Source organism: Schistocerca gregaria, chromosome 9 (assembly GCF_023897955.1).
Source record: "Schistocerca gregaria isolate iqSchGreg1 chromosome 9, iqSchGreg1.2, whole genome shotgun sequence".
In the NCBI taxonomy this organism is placed as follows: Eukaryota; Metazoa; Arthropoda; class Insecta; order Orthoptera; family Acrididae; genus Schistocerca; species Schistocerca gregaria.
In genome coordinates, this window is record NC_064928.1 from 146,753,152 (window position 1) to 146,779,558 (window position 26,407).

The window sequence follows — 26,407 nt, forward strand, 5'->3', positions numbered from 1 at the left end:
TTTTGAGAACTGATATCAAGTGAAGAATCTGGAGATACCGTATTTACTTGATTATAAGACAGGGATTTTTCCCAAATTCGTCATTCAAAAACTAAGTGATCATCTTATATTCGAATTTTAATCTATTGCTGCCGAGGTCAATGTTATTACATTGTTTATAATAGAGGGAAACATTCCACGTGGGAAAAATATATCTAAAAGCAAAGATGATGTGACTTACCAAATGAAAGCACTGATGTGTTGATAGACACACAAACATACACACAAAATTCAAGCTTTCGCAACCAACGGTTGCTTTATCAGGAAAGAGGGAAGGAGCGGGAAAGATGAAAGGATGTGGGTTTTAAGGGAGAGGGTAAGGAATCATTCCAATCCCGGGAGCGGAAAGACTTACCGTAGGGGGAAAAAGGACAAGTATACACATGCGCACGCGCGCGTACACACACACACACACACACACACACACACACACACACACACACACACACACAGTATGTGCGGATGGATATGTGTGTGTGTGCTAGTGTATATCTGTCCTTTTTTCTCCCTAAGGTAAGTCTTTTTGCTCCCGGGATTGGAATGACTCCTTACACTCTCCCTTAAAACCGGCATCCTTTTGTCTTTCCCTCTCCTTCCCTCTTTCCTGATGAAGCAACCGTTGGTTGCAAAAACTTGAATTTTGTGTGTATGTTTGTGTTTGTTTGTGTGTGTATCAACATGCCAGTGCTTTTGTTTGGTAAGTCACATCATCTTTGTTTTTAGATATATTATTACATTATTTAGTAGATTACATTTGCAGATGAAGCTTGGACTGTTGAGGGTATGTGAAGATTTATTTTGAAGGATTCATAAGGTTTGGTTGGGCAAACAATACTCGTGCTCGAACATGTTCAAGATTTTTCGATACTCCGAAGCACTCGATACAGCATTCACATTTCCTGAACAACATGTAGCATTTGACTCGTGCAGCACTGGTGCAGGGGATAAGCAAGAAACTGTGAACTAGCCACTCAAACAATCTATTGCTCTGCTTAAAATTTGACAGTTTTGTGAAACACAGGAGGACATAGAATTTAATGCTATCATCTTACAAACTCTTGTAGTATTTGAACAGATTGTCAGTGAAAGTTCTCATTCATGAGTGGATACTATATACAAAGGATACTCTATACAAACATTTATGGTACTTTTTAAGTAAAGTTAACAGTGAAAGGCGAAAATAGCCTTCAAAAGTATTACTTGATTCGAAACACAGGTCCATATTTTACTTAATTAAGAGATTCTTTACTAATTTACCAAGCATGTTGCAGTGAGCAATTTGTTTGCTGTTGATGTATTAGAACACGGGTGAAAACATTAACATCCTTTTAATCAGCTTTGTAACATGATGGTTACATTAAGATGGATCAAGAAAGAAAATTAATCCAGAATTAAATGTCTAAAAAATGAAGTAAATCATATGAAAGTGACTGTAATTATTATCACGAGCATAAATTACAGTGCCAAGACCTGTCATGGAGATAGTATTGACAGATGTCACTAGATCACGAGATGAGCAAAAGTATTTTACTGAATCGTGATTGTGATCTCTTATTTATGTATTAGTTGCTATTGTTACATATTATGTGCACCATTGAAGATATTGCAGCCCGTGTTTGACAGATGCTCCGGCACAATGTTACAGAAGGATTGGAGGGGGAACAGTGATACCAGCTTGGCTGAGAACTAGGACGAGTGCGAGGAGGGGAGTAGTGAGCATGCAGCAAATTATATTGAGCTGCCAACCCTGGGAATCTATACAGTGTGCTTTGGCTTTCTTATGAACATCTACCACATTTAAGTTGCAGTTTGCATGATTATATTTGAATTGACTTCAAATTAGACAGATGCATGACAATGTTACACATTTCTGCAGGAGACAAGAGGTCGGTCATGTCCTTAACATGTTTCCTGCGATAATGTTGTTGGCACTCACCATAATGTATGAAAGGAAGGATAGGGGGAGTATCTGCTGCTGATTCTGTGCAGTCAATGAGAGAGCACTGGGCAGACGATACGTTTGGAAGCAAGAAACATTGTAGAAATGAAATCCGATATGTGTTCAGCAAAAAAACAGCTGTATTCTCAGATTCCACCTTAACCACAATCTCAGATATTGTGACAAATTCAGAAGAAACAGCATTTATTTGTGACAATGAAGATAACAAATTTCACATATGTCATATAATGGTGATGAGGATTAAAAACAGTGATACCACAGTCAATAGGCTTATTAAGCAAAAAAGGGTAGTGAAGGTAAAAATCAAACTATTTCTTTTTGTTTATTTTTCTTGTAGAATTAGAATGTAGACAATTACTAAATATTCTAATTTTAAAATAGGAATAATGCTAATGTTTTGGGCAGATACTTAATGTCATTAAAACAGTTTGTAATTTTGATTAGTCAGAATGTGTTAAAAATAAATTTTTCTCAGGGAGGCACTTTTTCTTTTTTAAAAAAAGGGAGTCGTGTTATATTCAGGATCGTCTTATACTCTGATAAATATGGTATTTTTCAACATCCTACCCACTATCACTCCTGCTGGGATTGTGAAGACAAGATTACACCAATTACAGCATACACATAGGCATTTAAGTAGTGATTCTTTTCGTTCTCTGACCACAAATGTAACATGAAGAACCTTAACGTGTGGGGCTGTGCTAACTACTCTCTGCCTGCCACATCACTCTTTAGCAGGGTATGTGTGTATATGCTGATGCAGGTATCTTAACTGATTCTATGCCCTAGAAAGTTTTCGTGCAAGATGGGATACGGAACATGGTGAATAAATGAGTTAAAGAGCATTTTTCTGTTCGTGCAGGTAACTCGTCAGGCTGTAGCCAATCAGAATGCTCTGTCACCAGTAAGGAACCTGTGTTCCAATTCTCCTAAAAAACCTGAAAGGAAAATGTATAGAAATGCAGGAGAAGTAGTTAATGCAGAGGTAAAAGATGTCCACTCCAAATCTACCCGTGCTGGCACCCACAAAGCAGAGGAACAGGTATGTGTGTAAGGAACTGTATTACTCTGAGTACGCCTCAGCATTAAAAATTATGTGAGAATGTAGTGAAACCTTAGAGAAACATATATACTGCAAATTTTGTAATATAAACTTCGTCATGTTGAGCAGAGTAGTAGATGGGTGGAACAAAAAAGACTGTCACAAAACAAGCTTTCAGCCAACAAGGTCTTTGCAAAAAAAAAAAAAAAAAAAAAAAAAAAAAAAAAAAAAAAAAAAAAAAAAAAAAAAAAAAAAAAAAACACCATGCGCACCATGTGCGTATGATCACTGTGTGTGTGTGTGTGGTTTGTTTTTGACAAAGGCCTTGTTGGCTGAAAGTAATCTGTGGCAGTCTTTTTGGTGTGCCTATCTGCGACTCAGTATCTCCGCTATATTGTTTTCATAATATTGTGACAGTTGATTCTGGATTTTCCATTGTTTAAACTTCGTTATGTTGTAGACGAAATGGAGAAGGAGTAAAAGTGCAGAAGCGATATTTAATGGAGCACAAAATGGAGTTAAATCAAATTTGGGCCGTGTTGCTGCCGATAAGTTGGAGGAACAGGTATGCACAGATGGTACTACATTGTTCTTCTGATGTGCCTGGATTATTTTAATAAAGCTCAGTTTTGATAATTTACCCACTTTGCTTACTCTTTTTTTCATTTATTTCCTGAATTAAAAAAAAGTGCAATTAATTTGTGTAGCATCTAACTTATTCAAAGTAAATTCTTATGAACTATATTTTGTGTTTTACCGTTGCGTGCAAAGATAATTTCGGAGGTGTCCAACACAAAAACACACTACATTTACCTGTGCACTTAAGAAATGCGATTTTTTTAAATTCACTCTGCAGCATTGAAACGTTTGTCCTGTTGCTGTATTGATAATCATATTATTTGTTAATCTTGCTGAAAATTGGGGCCTTTTAGTGCTAGTGGTACATTAGGAGAAGCCAGTCCGTCCCCCCCCCCCCCCACCCCCCCTCACCTCCTGGCATTTCTTAAAGAATTGATCTCCCATGTATATCTGATTACTTCAAAAATGAGTTAATGTTGTTGCAAGACTAGTTGATACTCTTCAGGACCAAATATTATAAACATTCGTAAGTTCAGCCAGCCACAGACACGAAATATCGCAGTGTATTACAATCAGCACATTTGTTTAGAACAAACTACAGAAGAGCATACACAGACTCACGAAATAGTCGTGTTGAGCTCTAATCTGAATGTGAATTGAAGACTTTTGCAACAGGGTCCATGGGTAAATATGTAAATCAGATCCTAACCTGTGTAAGGTTCTGTCCTGTCATCTAATACATTATAAGATAGTGACTGGTGATCAGGTGTGCCTTTGTCTGATTGCTGCTGCCATTTGGGAAAGCGCATCGCATAGTGCATTTTTGTGCACCTGGTCTCCGAATTTTTGATGATGCCAACAAATGTCAGATAGTGGCCGTGCTGTGCCATTTGCTGCTGAGGAGTTTGTGGAGGAACTACTTCTTGTTTTTTATGAAAGAGTCCTCTAATGTTCCAGCAAGAGAGTAGCTAAGTGATTTGTTTGCTGAGGGTGTCAACCACGTTTGCGAGGCAGTCTTAACCTGCATGTGTCAGTATAACTGTTGACTTACTGTTGCACGCTGCCATTGTTGTACTGCATAGGGATGGCACTTTTGTGTCCTGAGTTCTATCTGCCAGGTCTGCTACAGCATCTGGTGGCTTCTCTCTCTGAGATACTAGTGTCCTTTATATGAGCTGACAGTTGGTTGCTCCACAGTGAGTGCAGCAGTGTCCAGTAGTGTGCTTGCATTCATCTTGCTCTGCAGATGCTGGAGGTACTGAGACGACTTTACGTCTGTGAAGCCTCCTTGATTAAATACTTTCATATGCTCTTCCTGTGAGGTAGACACTCTACGCATCAACTTTGCCGTGAGTTTCTCCTATCACTCAGCAGCAGGAGGTTTGGTTACCATGTCCTGGACTTCTGTGGGGTAACAGTGGTCTAGTTGGCTAACCAATAGAGAGAATATTTTCAAAGTGTGGTTACTCCAGTGCCAAGAGAACTTGTTTCTACTTATACAAACCATAGTGCAGGATTGTGCGACAATAATGTGGGGTAGTTGGACTGTGAGTCTCGATGTAGTGGGTATGTCTACCATCTCAAAAATTTTCAACTATTAAAAAGTCGGTTGCTGTTTCTCTGGAATTGCAAGTTTATTCACACTGCCTGGATAATGTCGAGGTCACCACTGTTACGAGACTAGTGGATAGTCTTCTGAATCAAGTATCAGAAGCATTCATAGTCACCCAGGCCCAGATACAAAGTATCAATTTGATCAGTTATTTAGAACAACCACAGAAAGATTATACAGACATTCTAAGTAGTGGTGTCGAGCTGTAATCTGAACACTAATTGAATTCAGGGCAGACACATTTGTTACAGAAGTAAACTAGATCGTCCAAGCTCGAATGATAATTCACTGTAGTTCTATACTGGGAACCAGAGGGAGAATAATCACAGTGCTCCTGGCGTCTAGCGTGTAAACTCATTTGACAGATATGACAAACAAATAAGCTGATGTCTTGTTGACAATGTATGCTGCTACAGTGTGCTAAATATTTAGCATATAGCATGTAAAACGTGTTTTAAAAAAAGTTAGTTTTTTACGTATCTCAGTGTTTATGACATCATATCACCTGAACTGTGTGTCCGACAGTAACATAATTTTTTGAGTAAATTCAGCATTATACACAGTGTTTGCATAGAGTATGTAAAAATGTAAAGAGACATAGAGAATGCTCCACTGAACAATTTGAGGTAGGGAACCGGGATCGGAGAAGCCAGCTTAAGGAGATACTGAAATAAACTTGTCTACCACTTTGACTAGCATTACTGTTTCCCAGCCTATTTTCAGCCACCATGTGTGCAAGTTTATATGGTTGTCCATAAGGTGGCTCTATTGTATTGTATTTACATTGCCCCATAACAGACATGCTATGAATTGACAACAGACCCATTAATTACCCAGTGCTATTCAGAGGTGCAAGTTAAAATACAGTATAATCAGACCAATGGTACAGTTTTGCAGAACTCATTGACATGCACCTATTGTATGGGGAAATACTCTGAAGCGCCAAAGAAACTAGCACAGGCATGCATATTCAAATACAGAGATATATAAAGAGGCAGAATATGGTGCTGAGGTCGGCAATGCCTTTATAAAGTAACAAGTGTATGGCACAGTTCTTAGATCAGTTACTGCTGCTACAATGGCAGGTTATCAAGATTTAAGTGAGTTTCAATGTGACGTTATTGTCCTTGCGTGAGTGATGGGACACAGATCTCAGAGGTAGCGATGAAATCGGGATTTTCCCATATGACCATTTCATGAGTGTACCATGAACATCTGGAATATGGTAAAACATCAAATCTCTGACATCGATGTGCCCAGAAAAAGATCCTTCAAGAATGGGACCAATGACAACTAAATACAGTCGTTCAATGTGACAGATGTGCAACCCGTCCTCAGATTGCTGCAGATTTCAATGCTGGGCTATCAAGAAGTGTCAGCGTGTACACCATTCAACTAAACATCATCAATATGGTCTTTCGGAGTTAGAAGGCCCACTTGTGTACCCTCGATGACCACATGGCACAAAGCTTTACACCGTGCCGGGGCCTGTCAACACCACCATTGGACTATTAATGACTGGAAACATGTTGCCTGATAGGATAAGTCTCATTTCAGAGTGAATCGAGTGGATGGACGTGTGCAGGTATGGAGACCTCCTCATGAAACCACGGATCCTGCATGTCAGCAGGGGACTGTTCAAGCTGGAGGAGGCTCTGTAATGGTGCGGGGCATGTGCAGTTGGGCTGATATGGGACCCCTGATGTGTCTAGATATGACTCTGACAGGTGACTCGAATGTAAGCGTCCTGTCTGATCACCTGCATCCATTCATGTCCATTGTGCATTCCGACGGACTTGAGGAATTCCAGCAGGGCATTGCGACACCCACACATCCTGAATTGTTACAGAGTGGCTCCAGGAACACTCTTGTGAGTTTGAACACTTCTGTTGGCCACCAAACTCCCAAGACATGAACATAATTGAACATATCTGGGATGCCTTGCAACATGCTGTTCAGAAGAGATCTCCACCTCCTCGTAGTCTTATGGATTTGTGGACAGCCCTGCAGGATTCATGGTGTCAGAGCCCTCTAGCACTTCTTCAGACATTAGTTGAGTCCATGCCATGTTGTGTTGCAGCACTTCTGCGTGCCCGTGGGGTCCCTACACGATATTAGGCTGGCGTACCAGTTTCTTTGGCTTTTCAGTGTATGTTACAAGGCTCTCCCTGCTGAAAGGCTGTACAGGGGACGATTTCCTAACAGGCATCATCCGTCACAATGAGTGTTTATTTCCTTAATCGACGAATGCAGGAGACTGGCTCCTTAGAAAGAAGAAACAAGGGACCTGGCAACGTGAAGACCACTCGCACAGCTGATTTTGAAGATGAGGTGCTGGAACGAGTTGCAGCGGACCCCAGTGCAAGTGCTCCAGCAATGGACTGATCAACCAGATTTACTCCAAATCATTCTGTTTACTAATTAGCCCTCATTTGAACATCATGATATTTCTAACAGCAGGAATAGCCATGTGTGGGAAGAGGAAAATCCTCATGCTGCAACAGAGTCACACAATCAAATAAGTTTTGCTGTGAATATCTGGGCCGGCATTCAGGCTCAAATTTCATTTACCCATTTCTTCAGTTTGGCCATCTGAACGACCACCTGTACTTGAGGGTTGTGCAAAGAGTTCTACCTGAGTTGTTGGAGGAAGTACCCATAGGTGTTTGTGAGAGGATGTGGGTACCGCGCACTGCCTCACTATAGTTTGGATGTCCGCAGTCATCTCAGTGCTGTATCTCCTGGTCACTGGATTGGAAGGGGAGGTCCTATTCCATGGTCTGCGAGGTCACCTGACCTGAACCCCCATGATTATTTTTTATGGGGATGTCTAAAGTCACTTACATATGAAACCCCAGTGGATACGGAGATGGAATTAGTTGCCAGAATAGTGGCTGCCTGTGACTTGATTCAAAACACACCAGGGATATTTGTTAGGGTGCATCAGAATCTTGTTGACTGGTGTCAGACTTACATTGAGGTTGATGGTCATCAGTTTCAGCACATTTTGTAAGATACAGTACAAATGGTACATTCATTGTGTCAGTGATGATGGTACCTGCAGTTAACTGTAACTAAAGTAAATAAAAAAAATAGTAGACAGTAATAGGATGTTATTTGTATTCTCTCTTTAAGCTGGCTTCTCTGACTCCAGGTTGTTCAGCGGAGCATCCTCAAGGTTCTGTTAAATTTTTTCATGCTCTTTTGGAAACACCCTGTATGTGAATAGTGTCTGAAAAATGTATTGTGAAATGAGTTAGTAGTAGCAGATTAATGAATTAAAATGTCTGGTCTGATAACTGAAATTTTACTGCACTAATAGCAAAATGTAGTATGTGATAAACATTTTTCCTTTCATTACTTTGTTATTGAGCATCATTTAAAAATTGTTTTAAAAAGATATGGAATTATGTGTAAAGCTTGTGAAAGTAGCTAAGTGCTCTCATTCTCAAATACTGGATGAATATAGTCTGGGTAATTTGCACACCACGATTTACGCTGGCTTGAGACATAAACCCAATTTCTAAGTTTAATACTTGAACCTTAATGTGTTAATTATACCTCTTAATGGATAGAGTATGACATTTTAATTTTTGAATTTCAGTCAATAATTAAATGAAATACTGAAATTAAAATTTTTGCTGCACCTGGAAGCTGTACCTGTTGTAGCTGTTCAGTGGTATGGATGAGTGGCATTTGTGGTTCGAATACTGACTTGTCTTATTTTCTGTCTAATATTTTCCAATTCCATGATGTTTGGAAGAATTTTTGCAAGAGTATACTGGTAACATTTAGCAAATTTAAAAATTAAGTTGGTAATTTTGCACTTCTGCCTATGTTCATCATTGTACTTATGGTATCATATTCTGTGCTCACTGTTTTGTGTGATGGGCTACACTGTTTTTTTGACATTAAAATTGCTCTCACTCAAAACTTTCTTTGTTCACATAGATCCTATCTTTAAGACCTTCTTCTTATGATGAAAACACACACGCACAATCACACACGCACAACTCTCACGAAAATGCCCTCTGTCTTTCTGCTGTAGCTGGACTGCAGACTGCAACTGTGTGTGATGGGAGCAGCAGTCTGGAATGAATGGTGGGGAGGTGTAGTGGGGTGGGGGAGTGTAGTGATGCTTGTGGGAGTGTACAGGGTGTGTGGTGGTGGGACACCCATTAGTCATTAGTCCTTTTCCCCTTCTCTACTTCTGTCCTCCTTCATCCCTCCCACCCCACAGACATTCTGACTGAGCCTAGCAACCTATCCTTCTCACTGTGTCCTTACATGCACCCAGAAGCACCACTAAACTTTCTCCCATTCCACTCTGCTCTCCCTCCCCCCCCCCCCCCCCCCCCAATTGCCCCCCTCCTCCCCACACTCCGTGTTGCCTCCTTACCACCACCACTGGATTGCATTTACAACCCAGTCTGGCCACAGTGGCTGGAGCCACTGATAATGTGTTTTGAGTTCAGCGTCTTTGTGTTTTCTACTTCAGAAAAAGGCTTGTTGGCCAAAACCTTGAATGGTTTGCAGTCTTTCCATTGTTATGCTCCATGACTTAATGTTTTCTTGAAAATGTTGGTTGGATATGTTGTTAACAAACTGGGAAGTTTCTAGTTTTAACACTTTATATGCCACATTTTCAATTTAATGTGAGACTTGATTCCCTTGGGCACACTGTTAATTCAGTTTCTGTATTTGCAGATTTTCTTGAGATTTTCTATAGAATCAGTACCCGTGCTCTTTGCACATGGATGAATCACCTCTGTTATTTTTTCTCCATGAAATTTGAATCCATTCTTTACCTTATGGTTCAGAACACAATTGTAGGTGAAAATGAATTAATTCGTTCCACCCACTGCTTTTTTTGTAGTACAACCTTGCTTTTTAAAACTTTTGTGACAAGTCAATCTTTAAGGCTACACATACACTAACCAAAAAGTTGTACAAGTAAAATGTTGCACAATATAGTACTACTGGAGTTGCCACACTTGGATTTGCATATTTGGCATATGATGTAATAGAAATGTACTGATATTGCAGTTCTCTTTTGCAGTAGCAATAGCTCAGGGCAAAAAAGGAGGAAGGTATGAGAGAATATGTTGTATTCAAATAGGGGAGAACTACTTGATGTATTGCACCATATGTGGGATAATATAAATAATGATTGTAATAGGTTCTACAGTTACTGTAGAATAACAAACAAACATTTTTCACAGGTATTATGTCATCCAGTAACACGACACAGCACATCTTCAGCCTCATCACTATCAAACAGTTTGCGGCCGAAATCTCCCTCAAAGACTGATGGTCTGTCGGTAGAAGAAAGGAATTATTTTCCACAGTTAAAAGTTACTAGACTATTAGAACTCACTAACAACAATAGGTCTGCGGGCACTATTGATGAATTGGTGCAAGAGGTACGTATGTTGTGACAGATGTTGTCTTTGTGTTTCAGTATGGGCTGCAATTTAATGTTTTTATAGTGAAGACTTGTGTGTTCAAATAATTTCCCCATTCTTGGAAAAATTGCTACCCACAAACAAAAAAAAAAAAAAAAACAAAAAAAAAAAAAAAAAAAAAAAAAAAAAATTATAATCCGATTAAAGTAAATTTGTGATGGACAGATTTCAGTAGTGAGTGGGGGGGGGGGGGGGTAGTGTTGTGGTTGTGCAGACAACCGCCCTATCACAGGTTGCTGCATAGAACCTACAAAACAGGCAACACAGTTAGTAAGTGGTGCTCGAATAGGAACTACAGTTGGATGTCAGCTGATGTCTCTGTGAAATGTCAATCACAAACTAATTTTAATCAGAATATGGTGACAGAATACTTATTTTGCATGTAGATATAAAGAGGTAGTTGTTGATGGTGCCAGTGCTCAGATGATATATTTACATTATAGAATTTTGTGAAGGAACAGGCAGCAAAGGGCATTGTTTGTTACTCTACATTTATTGAGACAAAATGGCGATAACTCGGCAACGAGGGAAATTTTGTGAAGTCCGTTACAACAGGTTCAGTGTAGTTTCAATTGTGTGGTGAAATTTTCATTGAGAGTGAGGCACTGCACCTCCTATAGCACTTGGGGTGTACAGATCCCACACTGCAGTATTGGCCTCAGAGGTCCCCCGATCTTGCGGTACCCAATTTTTGAGGTTTGTGAAAAGTCTGTGTGTCTTCGCATTCAACAACTTTGGGTGAATTGTGATGCTGCGCAGCAAATGGAATAACTCCTGACAAAGTATGTGACATGAGTGATTGTTGCGTGGAAGTTTGCTGAGCATCTGGCGGTAGGCAGATTAAGCATTTATGAAAAGTAAATGGACACTTTGATCCTAAATGTGATTGTAAAATGTGCATAAGTTTGTAATTGCACGCAAGTGAAAGACATGCCCTTGCAATATCAGATGATTCTTTTGAAAATGAAGTCTTTACAAGCTGATAAATAAGTGAAAATTTAACCCCAAGTTTCTATATTCAGCCACATAGAAGATGTTGTCTCAGCAGTTGGATCAGTGTTTTTGAAATACTCTGAAAGAGGAGGAGTGATAGTTGGGTAAGGCTCGGAGACATGGGAAGATACCAGCTCGATTACATTACAGTGTGCTGAAAATTGTGAACTGTTATTGGATTAAAAGGGGTAATTAGGTGTCATAGAGCCGACGGAATACTGCAATGCAAAGGAATTTTGGGACCCTGTGAACCACTTATTGTCCCTGTGGCATGCAGCTGACAACACAGCCAACCTGCAAACAACCCTACACGTTACATCAATGTGGAGCGAGCTCTGGTAACGACACACTGATGCAGCATCGCGTCGATCTGCCACGCATGTCAGTGCCGCTAAACAACAAAATGATTGAGCCTGAGGATGCTGCCGATAGGTGAGCCCGACAGCATTCCGGCAGGAAAGGTGTCAGTGACAGAGAGCAGTGGATATGTGTGCTGGACCAGCTAGCCACCTCCAGTCAACCACCAGCCGTGCTCCTCAAGGTCCGAAGTCTGACTCGATTGGGCTGTCCACAAAACGGTGCGAGTCAGTGCCAAAGTAACTGCAGTCGCACCAGCCCAGCACAGTGTCAGCGTGTTGCCTTCAAGCAGTGTGCGAGTCCTTTGCGCACCACTGTCACTATTACACCAGCAGGAAGGTGCTGCGAAGCACATAGGTTGAATAAACAGATACTTTAGTCGTCGATAATATGTTCTCCTTCACTGTCTACAACAGTCTCCTAATGCTGGGCTAACTTTTCGATCATGTAACTATTGAAATTGTGGTGTTTTGAGGTGAAGGATTTGTCGAACCATGTTCAGAGTGCATTTTCATTTGGAAAGGATGTCCCTTGAAGGTTGTTCGATACAGTGCAGAAAGGGTGAAAAATGTGACAACGCAGTATCAAGTGAATAAGGTGGGTGCTGAATGACTCCCCAACCCGACTACTGTATAGTGTTTTTTGTCAGTCTAGCAGAATGCGGGTGGGCATTATCGTGGAGTAACATCACTTCACACAGCATTGTCAAAAGCTTTCTCTAAGTCTACAACTGCTAGAAACATAGGTTTGCCTTTCCTTAACCTAAGATAAGTCGTAGGGCCAGTATTGCCTCACATGTTCCAACATTTCTACAGAATCCTGAATGATCTGTCCCAAGCTCGGCTTCTTTCTACCAGTTTTTCTATTTGCCTGTAAAGAATTCGTGTTAGTGTACAGCTGTGACATATTAAACTGATAGTTCAGTAATTTTCACACCTATTAATGCCTGCTTTCTTTGGGATTGGAACTGTTACATTCTTTTTGGTGTCTGGGTATTTCGCCTGTCTCATACATCTTGCTCACCAGATGGAAGAGTTTTGTCATGGCTGGCTCTCCCAAGGCTATTAGTAGTTATAATAGAATGTTGTTACTTCTGCGGCCTTGTTTCAACTTGGGTCTTTCAGTGCTATATCATATTCTTCATGCAGTATCATATCTCCCATTTCATCTTCATCTACGTCCATTTCCATAATATTGCCATCAGGTACATAGCCCTTGTATAGACCCTCTATGTACTCCTTCCACCTTTCTGCTTTCCCTTCTTTTCTTAGAACTGGTTTTCCATCTGAGCTCTTGGTATTCATATAGTTGGTTCTCTTGTCTCCAAAGGTCTCTCTAATTTTCCTGTAGGCAGTATCTCTCTTACCCCTAGTGATATATGCTTCTACATTCTTACATTTGCCCTCTAGCCATCCCTGCTTAGAAATTTTGCACTTCCTGTCGTTCTCATTTTTGAGACGTTTGTATTCCCTTTTGCCTGCTTCATTTACTGTATTTTTATATTTTCTTCCTTCATCAATTAAATTCATTATCTCTTCTGTTACCCAATGACTTCTAATAGCCCTAGTCTTTTTACCTACTTGATCCTCTGCTGTCTTCACTATTTCATCTCTCAAAGCTACTCATTCTTCTTCTACTGTATTTATTTTCCCTATACTTGTCAATCATTCCCTAATTCTCTCTCTGAAACTCTGTACAGCCTCTGGTTATTTCAGTTTATCCACGTCCCAGCACCTTAAATTCCCACCTTTTTACAGTTTCTTCAGTTTTAACCTACAGTTCATAACCAATAAATTGTGGTCAGAGTCCACATCTGCCCCTGGATATGTCTTACAATTTAAGACCTGTTTCCTAAATCTATATCTTACCATAGCATAATCTATTTGAAACCTTCCAGTGCCTCCAGGCCTCTTCCATGTGTACAACATTCTTTCATGATTCTTAAACCAAGCGTTCACTATGATTGAGTTATGCTCTGTGCAAGATTCTACCAGGCAGCTTCCTCTTTCATTCCTTACCCCTATTCCATATTCTCATTCTACTTTCCCTTCTCTTCCGTTTCCTCCTATTGAATTTCAGTTCCCCATGACTATTAAATTTTTGTCTCCCTTTACTATCTGAATAATTTCTGCAACTACTGAAAAGGCTACTGCTCTTCTTCAAGAACCACATGTTTGTCTGGCCTCACAACAGATACCCCTCTGTTGTGGTTGCACCTACGGTATGGCTTTCTGTATCTCTGAGGTACACAAACCTCCCCAGCAACGGCAAGGTCCATGGTTCATGGGGGATCCTCTGCCACATGTATACAATGAAGTCACAAAGTGAAATCCTCTGCCGTATGTATATAATTATCGACAAGTATGTTTGCTGTGTTTTTACCGCGTGTCACCATTGTGTTTTCTACTTTCATTAACCTGATCTCTGTTTTTTTCTGTAATACATCACATAGCCATAATCATTTTTTATTTCATTATGGTGGTATTAATTGCTCTTGACTTTATCCCCTCATTATATTCTTGTAATTATTTTGTAATTATTTATAATTTTTGTCTTTGACCATTGCGTCTTGGTTCCAGCAACTTTCCACATTGTTATAATATTTTACTGGTAATCCACTATGTTTGATCTTGCAGCTTTTCTTGTCTCTTTAGTTTGGGGAATGCTATATTTACTTCCGAATATAGTTCTTGATTTCTTTGGTTGTTTTGATCCTTACGGTATGTCAATTCTTCTGTAAAAGTGGACTAGTTGTCCATGATGATCATGTATCTCTGTTTACACTACAAGTGACTCGTAGTCACATCTAATGAATGTTTGACTCTGAGAAGTCACTCTTGTAGGCAGGTGTGACCCGAACTTCTTTTCAATGATTGGGTATCACAAATTTGGTATTGCAAGAAATTTTGGGTGATATCCAATACTTGCTAATTGGAAACATTCCACCTTTTCTGTGTGCTTTAAACAATAATCTTCCTTGCTTTCATATGTTTTAAACATCTTTTCTATGCCCAGGAACTATCTGTGCCATGCTTTCATCCACATGGCATTTGATGCTGGTTTTCCATGCACAATAAAACTTTCTACGGACTGTATCGATGGACATACCTAAAAATCACTGATACTTGCTCCTGGATGGAGGCTATGCTAGTATCTTATACATTGTTACCTATCCAGTCTGTCAAGCCTGGAACAAACGAAATAGCAACTGAACTCTAGCAATTAAATCTACATCAGTAGTGTGCACATATATGTATTAATTTGGAATCCAGCAAGCATTCTGTTATATACTTTAAAGTTGAGATTTTTTGTATATGTTGCAACTTGGAAATTCGTGTCTCTTCCCATACCCCTTGCCTTAAGCCCCTCATCTTTCATGCAGTTAATGCGTTCCAAACACAAATTTTATGTTTACCACATATGATGCAAAACTTTATGCAGAGACAATGCTATATAAGGAAGTAAAATGTATATAAAATAGAAAGAAACTTCCACATGGGAAAAATATATTAAAAACAAAGATTCCAAGACTTACCAAGCGGGAAAGCGCCGGTAGAGAGGCACAATAAATAAAACACACAAACACACACACACACACAGAATTTCTAGATTTCGCAACCGACGGTTGCTTCTTCAGGAAAGAGGGAAGGAGAGAGAAAGACGAAAGGGTGTGGGTTTTAAGGGAGAGGGTAAGGAGTCATTCCAATCCTGGGAGCGGAAAGACTTACCTTAGGGGGAAAAAGGACAGGTGTACACTCGCGCGCACACACACACACACATATCCATCCGCACATACACAGACACAAGCAGACATTTGTAAAAGCAAAGAGTTCGGGCAGAGATGTTAGTCGAGGCGGAAGTACAGAGGCAAAGAAGTTGTTGAAAGACAGGTGAGGTATGAGCGGCGGCAACTTGAAATTAGCGGAGGTTGAGGCCTGGCGGATATCGAGAAGAGAGGATGTACTGAAGGGCAAGTTCCCATCTTCGGAGTTCGGATAGGTTGGTGTTGGTGGGAAGTATCCAGATAACCCGGACGGTGTAACACTGTGCCAAGATGTGCTGGCCGTGAACCAAGGCATGTTTAGCCACAGGGTGATCCTCATTACCAACAAACACTGTCTGCCTGTGTCCATTCATGCGAATGGACAGTTTGTTGCTGGTTATTCCCACTTAGAAAGCGTCACAGTGTAGGCAGGTCAGTTGGTAAATCACGTGGGTGCTTTCACACGTGGCTCTGCCTTTGATAGTGTACACCTTCCGGGTTACAGGACTGGAGTAGGTGGTAGTGGGAGGGTGCATAGGACAGGTTGTACACCGAGGGCGGTTACAAGGGTAGGAGCCAGAGGGTAGGGAAGGTGGTTTGGGGATTTCATAGGGGTGAACCAAGAGGTTACGAAGGTTAGGTGGACGGCGGAAAGACACTCTTGGTGGAGTGGGGAGGATTTAATGAAGGATGGATCTCATTTTGGGGCAGGATTTTAGGAAGTCGTACCCGTGCTGGAGAGCCACATTCTGAGTCTGATCCAGTCCCGGGAAGTATCCTGTCACAAGTGGGGCACTTTTAGGGTTCTTCTGTGAGAGGTTCTGGGTTTGAGGGTATGAGGAAGTGGCTCTGGTTATTTGCTTCTGTACCAGGTCGGGAGGGTAGTTGCAGGATGCGAAAGCTGTTTTCAGGTTGTTGGTGTAATGGTTCAGGGATTCAGGACTGTAGCAGATTCGTTTGCCACGAAGGCCTATGCTGTAGGAAAAGGACCGTTTGATATGGAATGGGTAGCAGCTGTCATAATGGAGGTACTGTTGCTTGTTGGTGGGTTTGATGTGGACGGATGTGTGAAGCTGGCCGTTGGACAGATGGAGGTCAACGTCAAGGAAAGTGGCATGGGATTTGGAGTAGGACCAGATGAATCTGATGGAACCAAAGGAGTTGAGGTTGGAGAGGAAATTCAGGAGTTGTTCTTCACTGTGAGTCCAGATCATGAAGATGTCATCAATAAATCTATACCAAACTTTGGGTTGGCAGGCTTGGGTAACCAAGAAGCCTTCCTCTAAGCGACCCATAAATAGGTTGGCGTACGAGGGGGCCATCCTGGTACCCATGGGTGTTCCCTTTAATTGTTGGTATGTCTGGCCTTCAAAAGTGATGAAGTTGTGGGTCAGGATGAAGCTGGCTAAGGTGATGAGGAAAGAGATTTTAGGTAGGGTAGCAGGTGATCGGCGTGAAAGGAAGTGCTCCATTGCAGCGAGGCCCTGGACGTGCGGGATATTTGTGTATGGGAAGGTGGCATCCATGGTTACAAGAATGGTTTCCGGGGGTAACAGACTGGGTAAGGATTCCAGGCGTTCGAGAATGTGGTTGGTGTCTTTGATGACGGATGGGAGACTGCATGTAATGGGTTGAAGGTGTTGATCTACGTAGGCAGAGATACGTTCTGTGGGGGCTTGGTAACCAGCTACAATGGGGCGGCCAGGATGTTTGGGTTTGTGAATTTTAGGAAGTAGGTAGAAGGTAGGAGTGCGAGGTGCCGGTGGGGTCAGGAGTTGGATGGAGTCAGGTGAAAGGTTTTGTAGGGGGCCTAAGGTTCTGAGGATTCCTTGAAGCTCCACCTGGACATCAGGAATGGGATTACCTTGGCAAACTTTGTATGTAGAGTTGTCTGAATGCTGACGCAGTCCCTCAGCCACATACTCCTGACGATCAAGTACCACGGTCGTGGAACCCTTGTCAGCCGGAAGAATGATGATGGATCGGTCAGCTTTCAGATCACGGATAGCCTGGGCTTTGGCTGTGGTGATGTTGGGAGAAGGATTAAGGTTTTTCAAGAAAGATTGAGAGGCAAGGCTGGAAGTGAGAAATTCCTGGAAGGTTTGGAGAGGGTGATTTTGAGGAAGAGGAGGTAGGTCCCGCTGTGATGGAGGACGGAACTGTTCCAGGCAGGGTTCAATTTGGATAGTGTCTTGGGGAGTTGGATCATTAGGAGTGGGATCAGGATTATTTTTCTTCGTGGCAAAGTGATATTTCCAGCAGAGACTACGAGTGTAGGACAGTAAATCTTTGACAAGGGCAGTTTGGTTGAACCTGGGAGTGGGGCTGAAGGTGAGGCCTTTGGATAGGACAGAGGTTTCGGATTGGGAGAGAGGTTTGGAGGAAAGGTTAACTATTGAATTGGGTTTGTTGTGGTTCCAGATTGTGTTGACTAGAATTTTGAGGTGTTGGGGGGGAGTGGAGCTGGAAGTGGGAGATTGAGTAGATGGGAGAGACTGGGTCTGTGTGCAATGAGAGGAGGTTGAGGTTTGTTGGAAAGGTTTTGGAGGGTGAGTGAGTTGCCTTTCTGGAGGTGGGAAACCAGGAGATTGGATAGTTTTTTGAGGTGGAGGGTGGCATACTATTCTAATTTGCGGTTGGCCTGTAGGAGGATGCTATGAACAGCCGGTGTGGATGTGGGAGAGGAAAGATTGAGGACTTTGATTTGGGATAGGAGTTGACGGGTGTGTTCATTGGCTGAGTCGATGTATAGGTGAAGGATTAGGCGGGTGAGGGCTATGGATTGTGCAGTTTGGAACTGGTATAAGGACTGATGGAAAGGAGGATTGCAGCCAGAGATGGGAACTTTAAGTGTGAGGCCTTTGGGGGTAATGCCAAATTTCAGACAAGCCTGAGTAAATAAAATATGGGAGCGTAATCTGGCTATGGTGAAGGCATGTTTGCGGAGGGAATGTAAATAAAATTTAATGGGGTCGTTGTAGGGATGTTGTGAGGTTGACATGGTATTAGAAGGTGGAAAGGGTAATATGAGGTTAAAGTGAAAATAAATAGAAATATATATAGGGAGAGATAAAGATGTGAAAAAAGTCGAAAAAGTGTTGGTTTGAGATGAGCTTGTGCTGAACTTGGGTTGGTGAACAACAATGGGTGCAAAGGTTAGGTAGTTGTGTTGTCTCCAAAACACGTTAAAGGGTGGGGAAATTCAGGAAAATTTCGGAAAAAAAATTTCGAAAAAAATTTTTTGAAAAAAATCTCGAAAAAAAAAAAGTCGAAAAAATGCGTGTAAATGTATTCAAATGACTGGTTATGTACTGGCAGGTTATGAAAATGAGGCTAACAATTGTTTGATGAAGAAATAATAACGTTTAAACCTGTGGGAAGCTGCTAAAAAATGATCAGTTATGTGGGAAAAATGGGAATGGAAATAAAACGAAAGTTGTTGGAAATAGCTGAGATGGTTGTTTAATGGGTGAAAGGAACTGAAGCTGTGAAATAGTATTCACGAGTTTACACGAAATGTTTGTAAACTTGGAACAGTGGATTTTATAGCAGCGGTAATGTTGAAAGTGTTAAAAATTTTTAGGTTATGGTTTGGAAGTAAATGATGTATTATTGAGTATAATTAGGCAGGATAAAATGTATGGTAGATTACGGAAAAAGGGAAGATGAATACAAAGTGAAACTACTTGTACAAACAAAAAGAGAAAGTAAGATGATAGAAAAGATTTCGAAATGCAACAGAGACAATAACAAACGTAATTGTTGGGTTCAAATTAATGATGTAAATAAAATAGAAAGAAACTTCCACATGGGAAAAATATATTAAAAACAAAGATTCCTAGACTTACCAAGCGGGAAAGCGCTGGTAGAGAGGCACAATAAATAACACACAAACACACACACAGAATTTCTAGCTTTCGCAACCGACTGTTGCTTCTTCAGGAAAGAGGGAAGGAGATGGAAAGACGAAAGGATGTGGGTTTTAAGGGAGAGGGTAAGGAGTCATTCCAATCCTGGGAGCGGAAAGACTTACCTTAGGGGGAAAAAAAGGACAGGTGAACGCGCGCGCGCGCGCACACACACACACACACACACACACACACACACACACACACACATATCCATCTGCACATATACAGACACAAGCAGACATTTGTAAGGCAAAGAGTTCGGGCAGAGATGTCAGTCGAGGCAGAAGTGTGGAGGCAAAGATGATGATGAATGACAGGTGAGGTATGAGTGGCGGCAAATTAGTGGAGATTGAGGCCTGGTGGATAACGAGAAGAGAGGATATATTGAAGGGCAAGTTCCCATCTTCGGAGTTAGGATAGGTTGGTGTTGGTGGGAAGTATCCAGATAACCCAGACGGTGTAACACTGTGCCAAGATGTGCTGGCCGTGCACCAAGACATGTTCAGCCACAGGGTGATCCTCATTAAGTAAAATGTATAGTACATTAAAAAGTTTCATGATTCTGAAGAAGATATTACCATTTCGTGGAGAAGTGTCATCATTTTATAGAGTAATTCACTATAAAAGTTCCATAAGTTGTATAGGATCACTGTATTTTTAATTGTAGAGTGTGTAAACAAATAAAGATATTGCATGAGCTGTATAGCAGCAGTGCTTGTAGAATTTTATGAATTTTTTGAAGACAGTAAAGCTTTGCTGTTGGTAAACCTTATGGGGTGTAAGATCACAGTCCATGAAACTCTTCTGTTGCAACCGTTTCGTTCAGAACTGCGCTGGACATCTTTAGAGGTGTTGCTCCTGCATTGAGGCTTGCTGACTGATGGGTCAGATGTCTGAGAGCAACATATGTATTGTAGTAAACGGGATGTGACCAGAGTGACACATGATAAGCAGAGATGATGCTTATCAAAAATAAAACTTAATTATCAATCTAGTTTGCGATGGAAATGGAAAATGACATCAAAAAACCTTTCTAGTATGTTTTAGTTATGAGACAGAATGATAGAAGTTTGGAACATGAGGTTTTCCAAAAGTAAAGCACACGAGCAGATATTTACATAACAAATCCAATCACCATCCACAACAAAAGAGATGTGTTATTAAAAGTCTTGTTGATAGAGCTGAAAGAATTTGCACACCGGAATACCTTAATGTTAATTTAAAACATCCGAAGCAGGCTTTCAAGGAAAATGGCTACTCGGGGAAAGAAGTAAGCAGGATTCTACAACCAAATAAGGGAAGGCTGAAGGACAAACATAAAAAAAAAACTATTGAAGTATACAGTTTTTCTCTTTTTTATTAAAAAGTAACTGGTCAAATCAGAAAGGTTTTACAGAAACATGACACTAGACTAGTTTTTAGACCAACAAAGAAAATTGGTCAAGCACTTCAGTCTGTAAAGGATAGTCGCCCTCCTCTGTCACCATGTGATGTGTATAAAATTCTGTGTGTGTGTGTAGAAAAGTTTATATTGGAACGACTGAGAGAAACATGAATATACTGCTAAAGGAACACAAAGGTCTTTACTGACTAGGGAAAATAGACAAATTGGCTGTAGCAGAGCATGCTCTTCAGTCAGGAAGTTACAAAATGAAGTTTTCTGAAACAAAAATTGTATCTTCAGCAGTGAACGATAATCCATGGCTCTGTAGAGAAGCCATTGAAATATACTGACATAGGGATCATTTTAATAGGAAAGAAGAGAACTATGAAACTGATCAACATATGGACTGTAGCTTTGCAGAATCACTAAACAATTTCTTAGTTTTGACAGCCTGACAATTGAAAATTAAGTTTTATCTTTGTCAATGACCATCTCTGCTTATCACGTGGAACTCCGTCTATGTCCCCTTTTCTACAGTATATATGCCGCTCTCAGATGTTTGACCCATAAGTTGGCAAGATTCAATGGTGGAGCATTGCCTCTGAAGACGCCCTGCGCAACTCTGGGTGAAATGTTAGGAACAAAAGCATTTCATGCACCACAACCTTATACCCTACGAGGTTTACTAGCAGCAATGTCTTTTGGTCACGAAAGCCTTCTTTTTGTAATAAAGCTTTCTTATAAAATTTGATTTTTCCAATTTACACTGAGCCTACAGCTTTGAAAATTTTGTGAAATGTCCCTGATGTGTTATGTATTAAAGTACATAATAATCACCTTTTTTGTGACAAAAGTAAAGAGGAGTTAACTTGTGGAATCAGTCCACTTGTTGTCTCCACTCAGCTGTTTGTTACAAAAATTTACAAATGGTACCAAGTGCTCTAACACTTCCAGATCACGTTATATTTTGCAGATGTGTTCTCCAACTTCAGCAAACATGCCCCCAAAAAAATCAGAGATTACACCAGAAGAGAAACCTTTGAAAAGAAATGTTAGAAGGCCAAGACGTGATGAAACTGGCGGTGGACTTCCAGTGGAAAGTCCTGAGGACTGTAAAGAAGATGGTGTTAAGAATGGAGATAAAAATCCTGCCTTGGAGGTTAGTACACAGTCTCATTGGTATTTGCGCAGTGAAAGTGAAACACCTGCAGCTGTCTTTTTGATGCTATTTATTATATAGCAACCAGTTTTAGTGACACAAAACACCATCTTCAGGCCTGTATGCATAAACAGTAATGACAGCATCAACTACTTGCCAACTATGCAAATACAAAGACAGACTGAAAACAGAATAAGAATTGAGTACAATACCATACAAGTAAATTTACAGTAATCATTTGTTAAAACCAGCACATGCATCAATTGTCACATACCTAAAATAGAATTTTGTATAGTATACTATAACAAATTTCCATTCTGTACATTGTACAAATGTTCTATACATTAATAAAATCATTAATTAATTATTGCATGATTCAGACTACTAATCTATAAAACTAACTGTAGATAATGATGGATGTATGAGACAAACTACATCAGAAACAGGGAAACCAACCAACCACCCAACCAACCAACGCATTGATGTGCAAGTAGTCCTTGCACAAGGACAGCATCAAAAATATGTTAGTGTCAATATAGACTGATGAGCCAGAATATTACAACCACTACCATAGCTGGCATGTCCACCTTTTGCACAGATAACAGCAACGACTGACTGTGGCAAGGAAGCAGTGAAGTCTTGAAGGCTGCAGGAGGGAGTTAGCACCACATCTGAACACATAAGTCACATAATTCCCGTAAATTCCAAGGAGGGGGGTGATGAGCTCTGATGCCACGCTCAATCTCATCTCAGATGTGTTACATTGGGTTTAAATCTGGTGATTTGAGGACCTGCACATCAACTAGAAATCGCCACTGTGTTCCTCGAACAACTCCATCACAGTCCTGCCCTTGTGACAAGGTGCGTTGTCTTGTTGACAAAAACCCAGTACATTGGGAAAGATGATTGTCGTGAAGGGGTGTAAGTAGTCTACAACAAGTATATGACACCCATTGGCTCCACTGGACTCATGGATGTCCACCTGAATGATCCCCAGAGTGTTATGGAGCCACTGCCAGCATGTCTGCTCCGCAGTACAGGTGTCAAGGAGCTGGTCCTCTATAACACCCTGCATTTACTCCCTCTCACTGGAATGATGAAGAAGGTATTGGGATTCATCAGACCATGTAACGTTCTGCCACTGCACCAGCATTCAGCACCAGTGATCACATGCACATTTCAGTCATAGTGGCTGATGTCGTGGTATTAACATTGGCACATACATGGGCTGTCATCTGCAGAGGCTCATCCTTAGGAGCGTTTAATGCATTGTTTGCTTTTGTTGATGTTCATTTTATATCCTCCTTTCAAGACACTATCCATTCCGTTCAACTGCTCTTCCAAGTCCTTTGCTGTCTCTGACAGAATTACAATGTCATCGGCGAACCTCAAAGTTTTTATTTCTTCTCCATGGATTTTAATACCTACTCCAAATTTTTCTTTTGTTTCCTTTACTGCTTGCTCAATATGCAGACTTAATAACATCGGGGAGAGGCTACAACCCTGTCTCACTCCCTTCCCAACCACTGCTTCCCTTTCATGTCCCTTGACTCTTATAACTGCCATCTGGTTTCTTTACAAATTATAAATAGCCTTTCGCTCCCTGTATTTTACCCCCGCCACCTTTAGAATTTGAAAGAGAGTATTCCAGTCAACATTGTCAAAAGCTTTCTCTAAGTCTACAAATGCTAGAAATGTAGGTTTGCCCTTCCTTAACCTAGCTTCTAATATAAATCGTAGGGTCAGTATTGCCTCACGTGTTCCAACATTTCTACGGAATCCAAACTGATCTTCCCCGAGGTCGGCTTCTACTAGTTTTTCCATTCGTCTGTAAAGAATTCGCGTTAGTATTTTGCAGCTGTGACTTATTAAACTGATAGTTTGGTAATTTTCACATCTGTCAACACCTGCTTTCTTTGGAATTGGAATTATAATATTCTTCTTGAAGTCTGAGGGTATTTCGCCTGTCTCATACATCTTGCTCACCAGATGGTAGAGTTTTGTCAGAACTGGCTCTCCCAAGACCGTCAGTAGTTCCAATGGAATGTTGTCTACTCCAGGGGCCTTGTTTCGACTCAGGTCTTTCAGTGCTCTGTCAAACTCTACACGCAGTATCATATCTCCCATTTCATCTTCATCTCCACCCTCTTCCAATTCCATAATATTGTCCTCAAGTGCATCACCCTTGTATAGACCCTCTATATACTCCTTCCACCTTCCTGCTTTCTCTTCTTTGCTTAGAACTGGGTTTCCATCTGAGCTCTTGATGTTCATACAAGTGATTCTCTTATCTCTAAAGGTGTCTTTAATTTTGCTGTAGGCAGTATCTATCTTACCCCTAGTGAGATAAGCCACTACATCCTTACATTTGCCCTCTAGCGATCCCTGCTTAGCCATTTTGCACTTCCTGTCGATCTCATTTTTGAGACGTCTGTATTCCTTTTTGCTTGCTTCATTTATATATTTTCTCCTTTCATCAATTAAGTTCAATATATTTCTTCTGTTACCCAAGGAGTTCTACTAGCCCTCGTCTTTTTACCTACTTGATCCTGTGCTGCCTTCACTACTTCATCCCTCAGAGCTACCCATTCTTCTTCTACTGTATTTCTTTCCCCAATTCCTGCCATTTATTCCCTTATGCTCTCTCTGAAACTCTGTACAACCTCTGGTTCTTTCAGTTTATCCAGGTCATATCTCCTTAAGTTCCCTCCTTTTTCCAGTTTCTTCAGTTTTAATCTACAGGTCATAACCAATAGATTGTGGTCAGCGTCCACATCTGCCCCTGGAAATGTCTTACAATTTAAAACCTGGTTCCTAAATCTCTGTCTTGCCATTATATAATCTATCTGATACCTTTTAGTATCTCCAGGCTTCTTCCATGTATACAGCCTTCTTTTATGATTCTTGAACCAAGTGTTAGCTATGATTAAGTTATGCTCTGTGCAAAATTCTACCAGACAGCTTCCTCTTTCATTTCTTAGCCCCAATCCATAATCACCTACTACATTTCCTTCTCTCCCTTTTCCTACACTCGAATTCCAGTCACCCATGACTATTAAATTTTCGTCTCCCTTCACTATCTGAATAATTTCTTTGATTTCATCATACATTTCTTCAATTTCTTCGTCATCTGCAGAGCTAGTTGGCATATAAACTTGTACTACTGTAGTAGGTGTGGGCTTCGTATCTGTCTTGGCCACAATAATGCGTTCACTGTGCTGTTTGTAGTAGCTTACCTGCATTCCTATTTTCCTATTCATTATTAAACCTACTCCTGCATTACCCCTATTTGATTTTGTGTTTATAACCCTGTAGTCACCTGACCAGAAGTCTTGTTCCTCCTGCCACCGAACTTCACTAATTCCCACTATATCTAACTTTAACATATCCATGTATCCATTTCCTTTTTTAAAATTTCTAACCTACCTGCCCGATTAAGGGATCTGACATTCCACGCTCCGATCCGTAGAACGCCAGTTTTCTTTCTCCTGATAACGACGTCCTCCTGAGTAGTCCCCGCCTGGAGATCTGAATGGGGTACTATTTTACCTTCGGAATATTTTACCCAAGAGGACGCCATCATCATTTAATCATACAGTAAATCTGCATGCCCTCGGGAAAAATTACGGCTGTAGTTTCCCCTTGTTTTCAGCCGTTCGCAGTACCAGCACAGCAAGGCCGTTTTGGTTATTGTTACAAGGCCATATCAGTCAATCATCCAGACTGTTGCCCCTGCAACTACTGAAATGGCTGCTGCCCCTCTTCAGGAACCACATGTTTGTCTGGCCTCTCAACAGATACCCCTCCGTTGTGGTTGCACCTACGGTACGGCTATCTGTATCGCTGAGGCACGCAAGCCTCCCCACCAACGGCAAGGTCCATGCTTCATGGGGGGAGGATCTTTGTCATAACATATACAAAATATATGAAAAACCCCAACAAGATACAGTTCAAGGTGAACAACATCTTTGTGTGAATCCATCCATATATCACGCACTACCATATAACAAATATCAAACAAGAACTACTATCTAACTTGTGTAAATGTCAGTAACTAATAATATACATCCACATAACATATAGTATCGGTAGATCACATGATACAGTATCAGGAAAATACCCAATGTTGTACCTGAGGCTCAG

General features: G+C 40.8%; 1 protein-coding gene across 25 annotated transcripts in view; it reads left to right on the top strand.

Annotated features, from left to right (window-relative positions):
• The window catches only part of LOC126291683 (uncharacterized), a 348,608-nt gene that overhangs the window by 54,935 nt on the left and 267,266 nt on the right, over positions 1–26,407 (top strand). For all 25 annotated transcript variants that reach the window (XM_049985282.1, XM_049985285.1, XM_049985288.1 and 22 more), the window contains exons 7-10: positions 2,862–3,041; positions 3,502–3,606; positions 10,455–10,655; positions 22,079–22,264. In XM_049985282.1, coding sequence (XP_049841239.1) covers positions 2,862–3,041; positions 3,502–3,606; positions 10,455–10,655; positions 22,079–22,264 — 672 coding nt within the window. The remainder of the gene's footprint in view (positions 1–2,861; positions 3,042–3,501; positions 3,607–10,454; positions 10,656–22,078; positions 22,265–26,407) is intronic.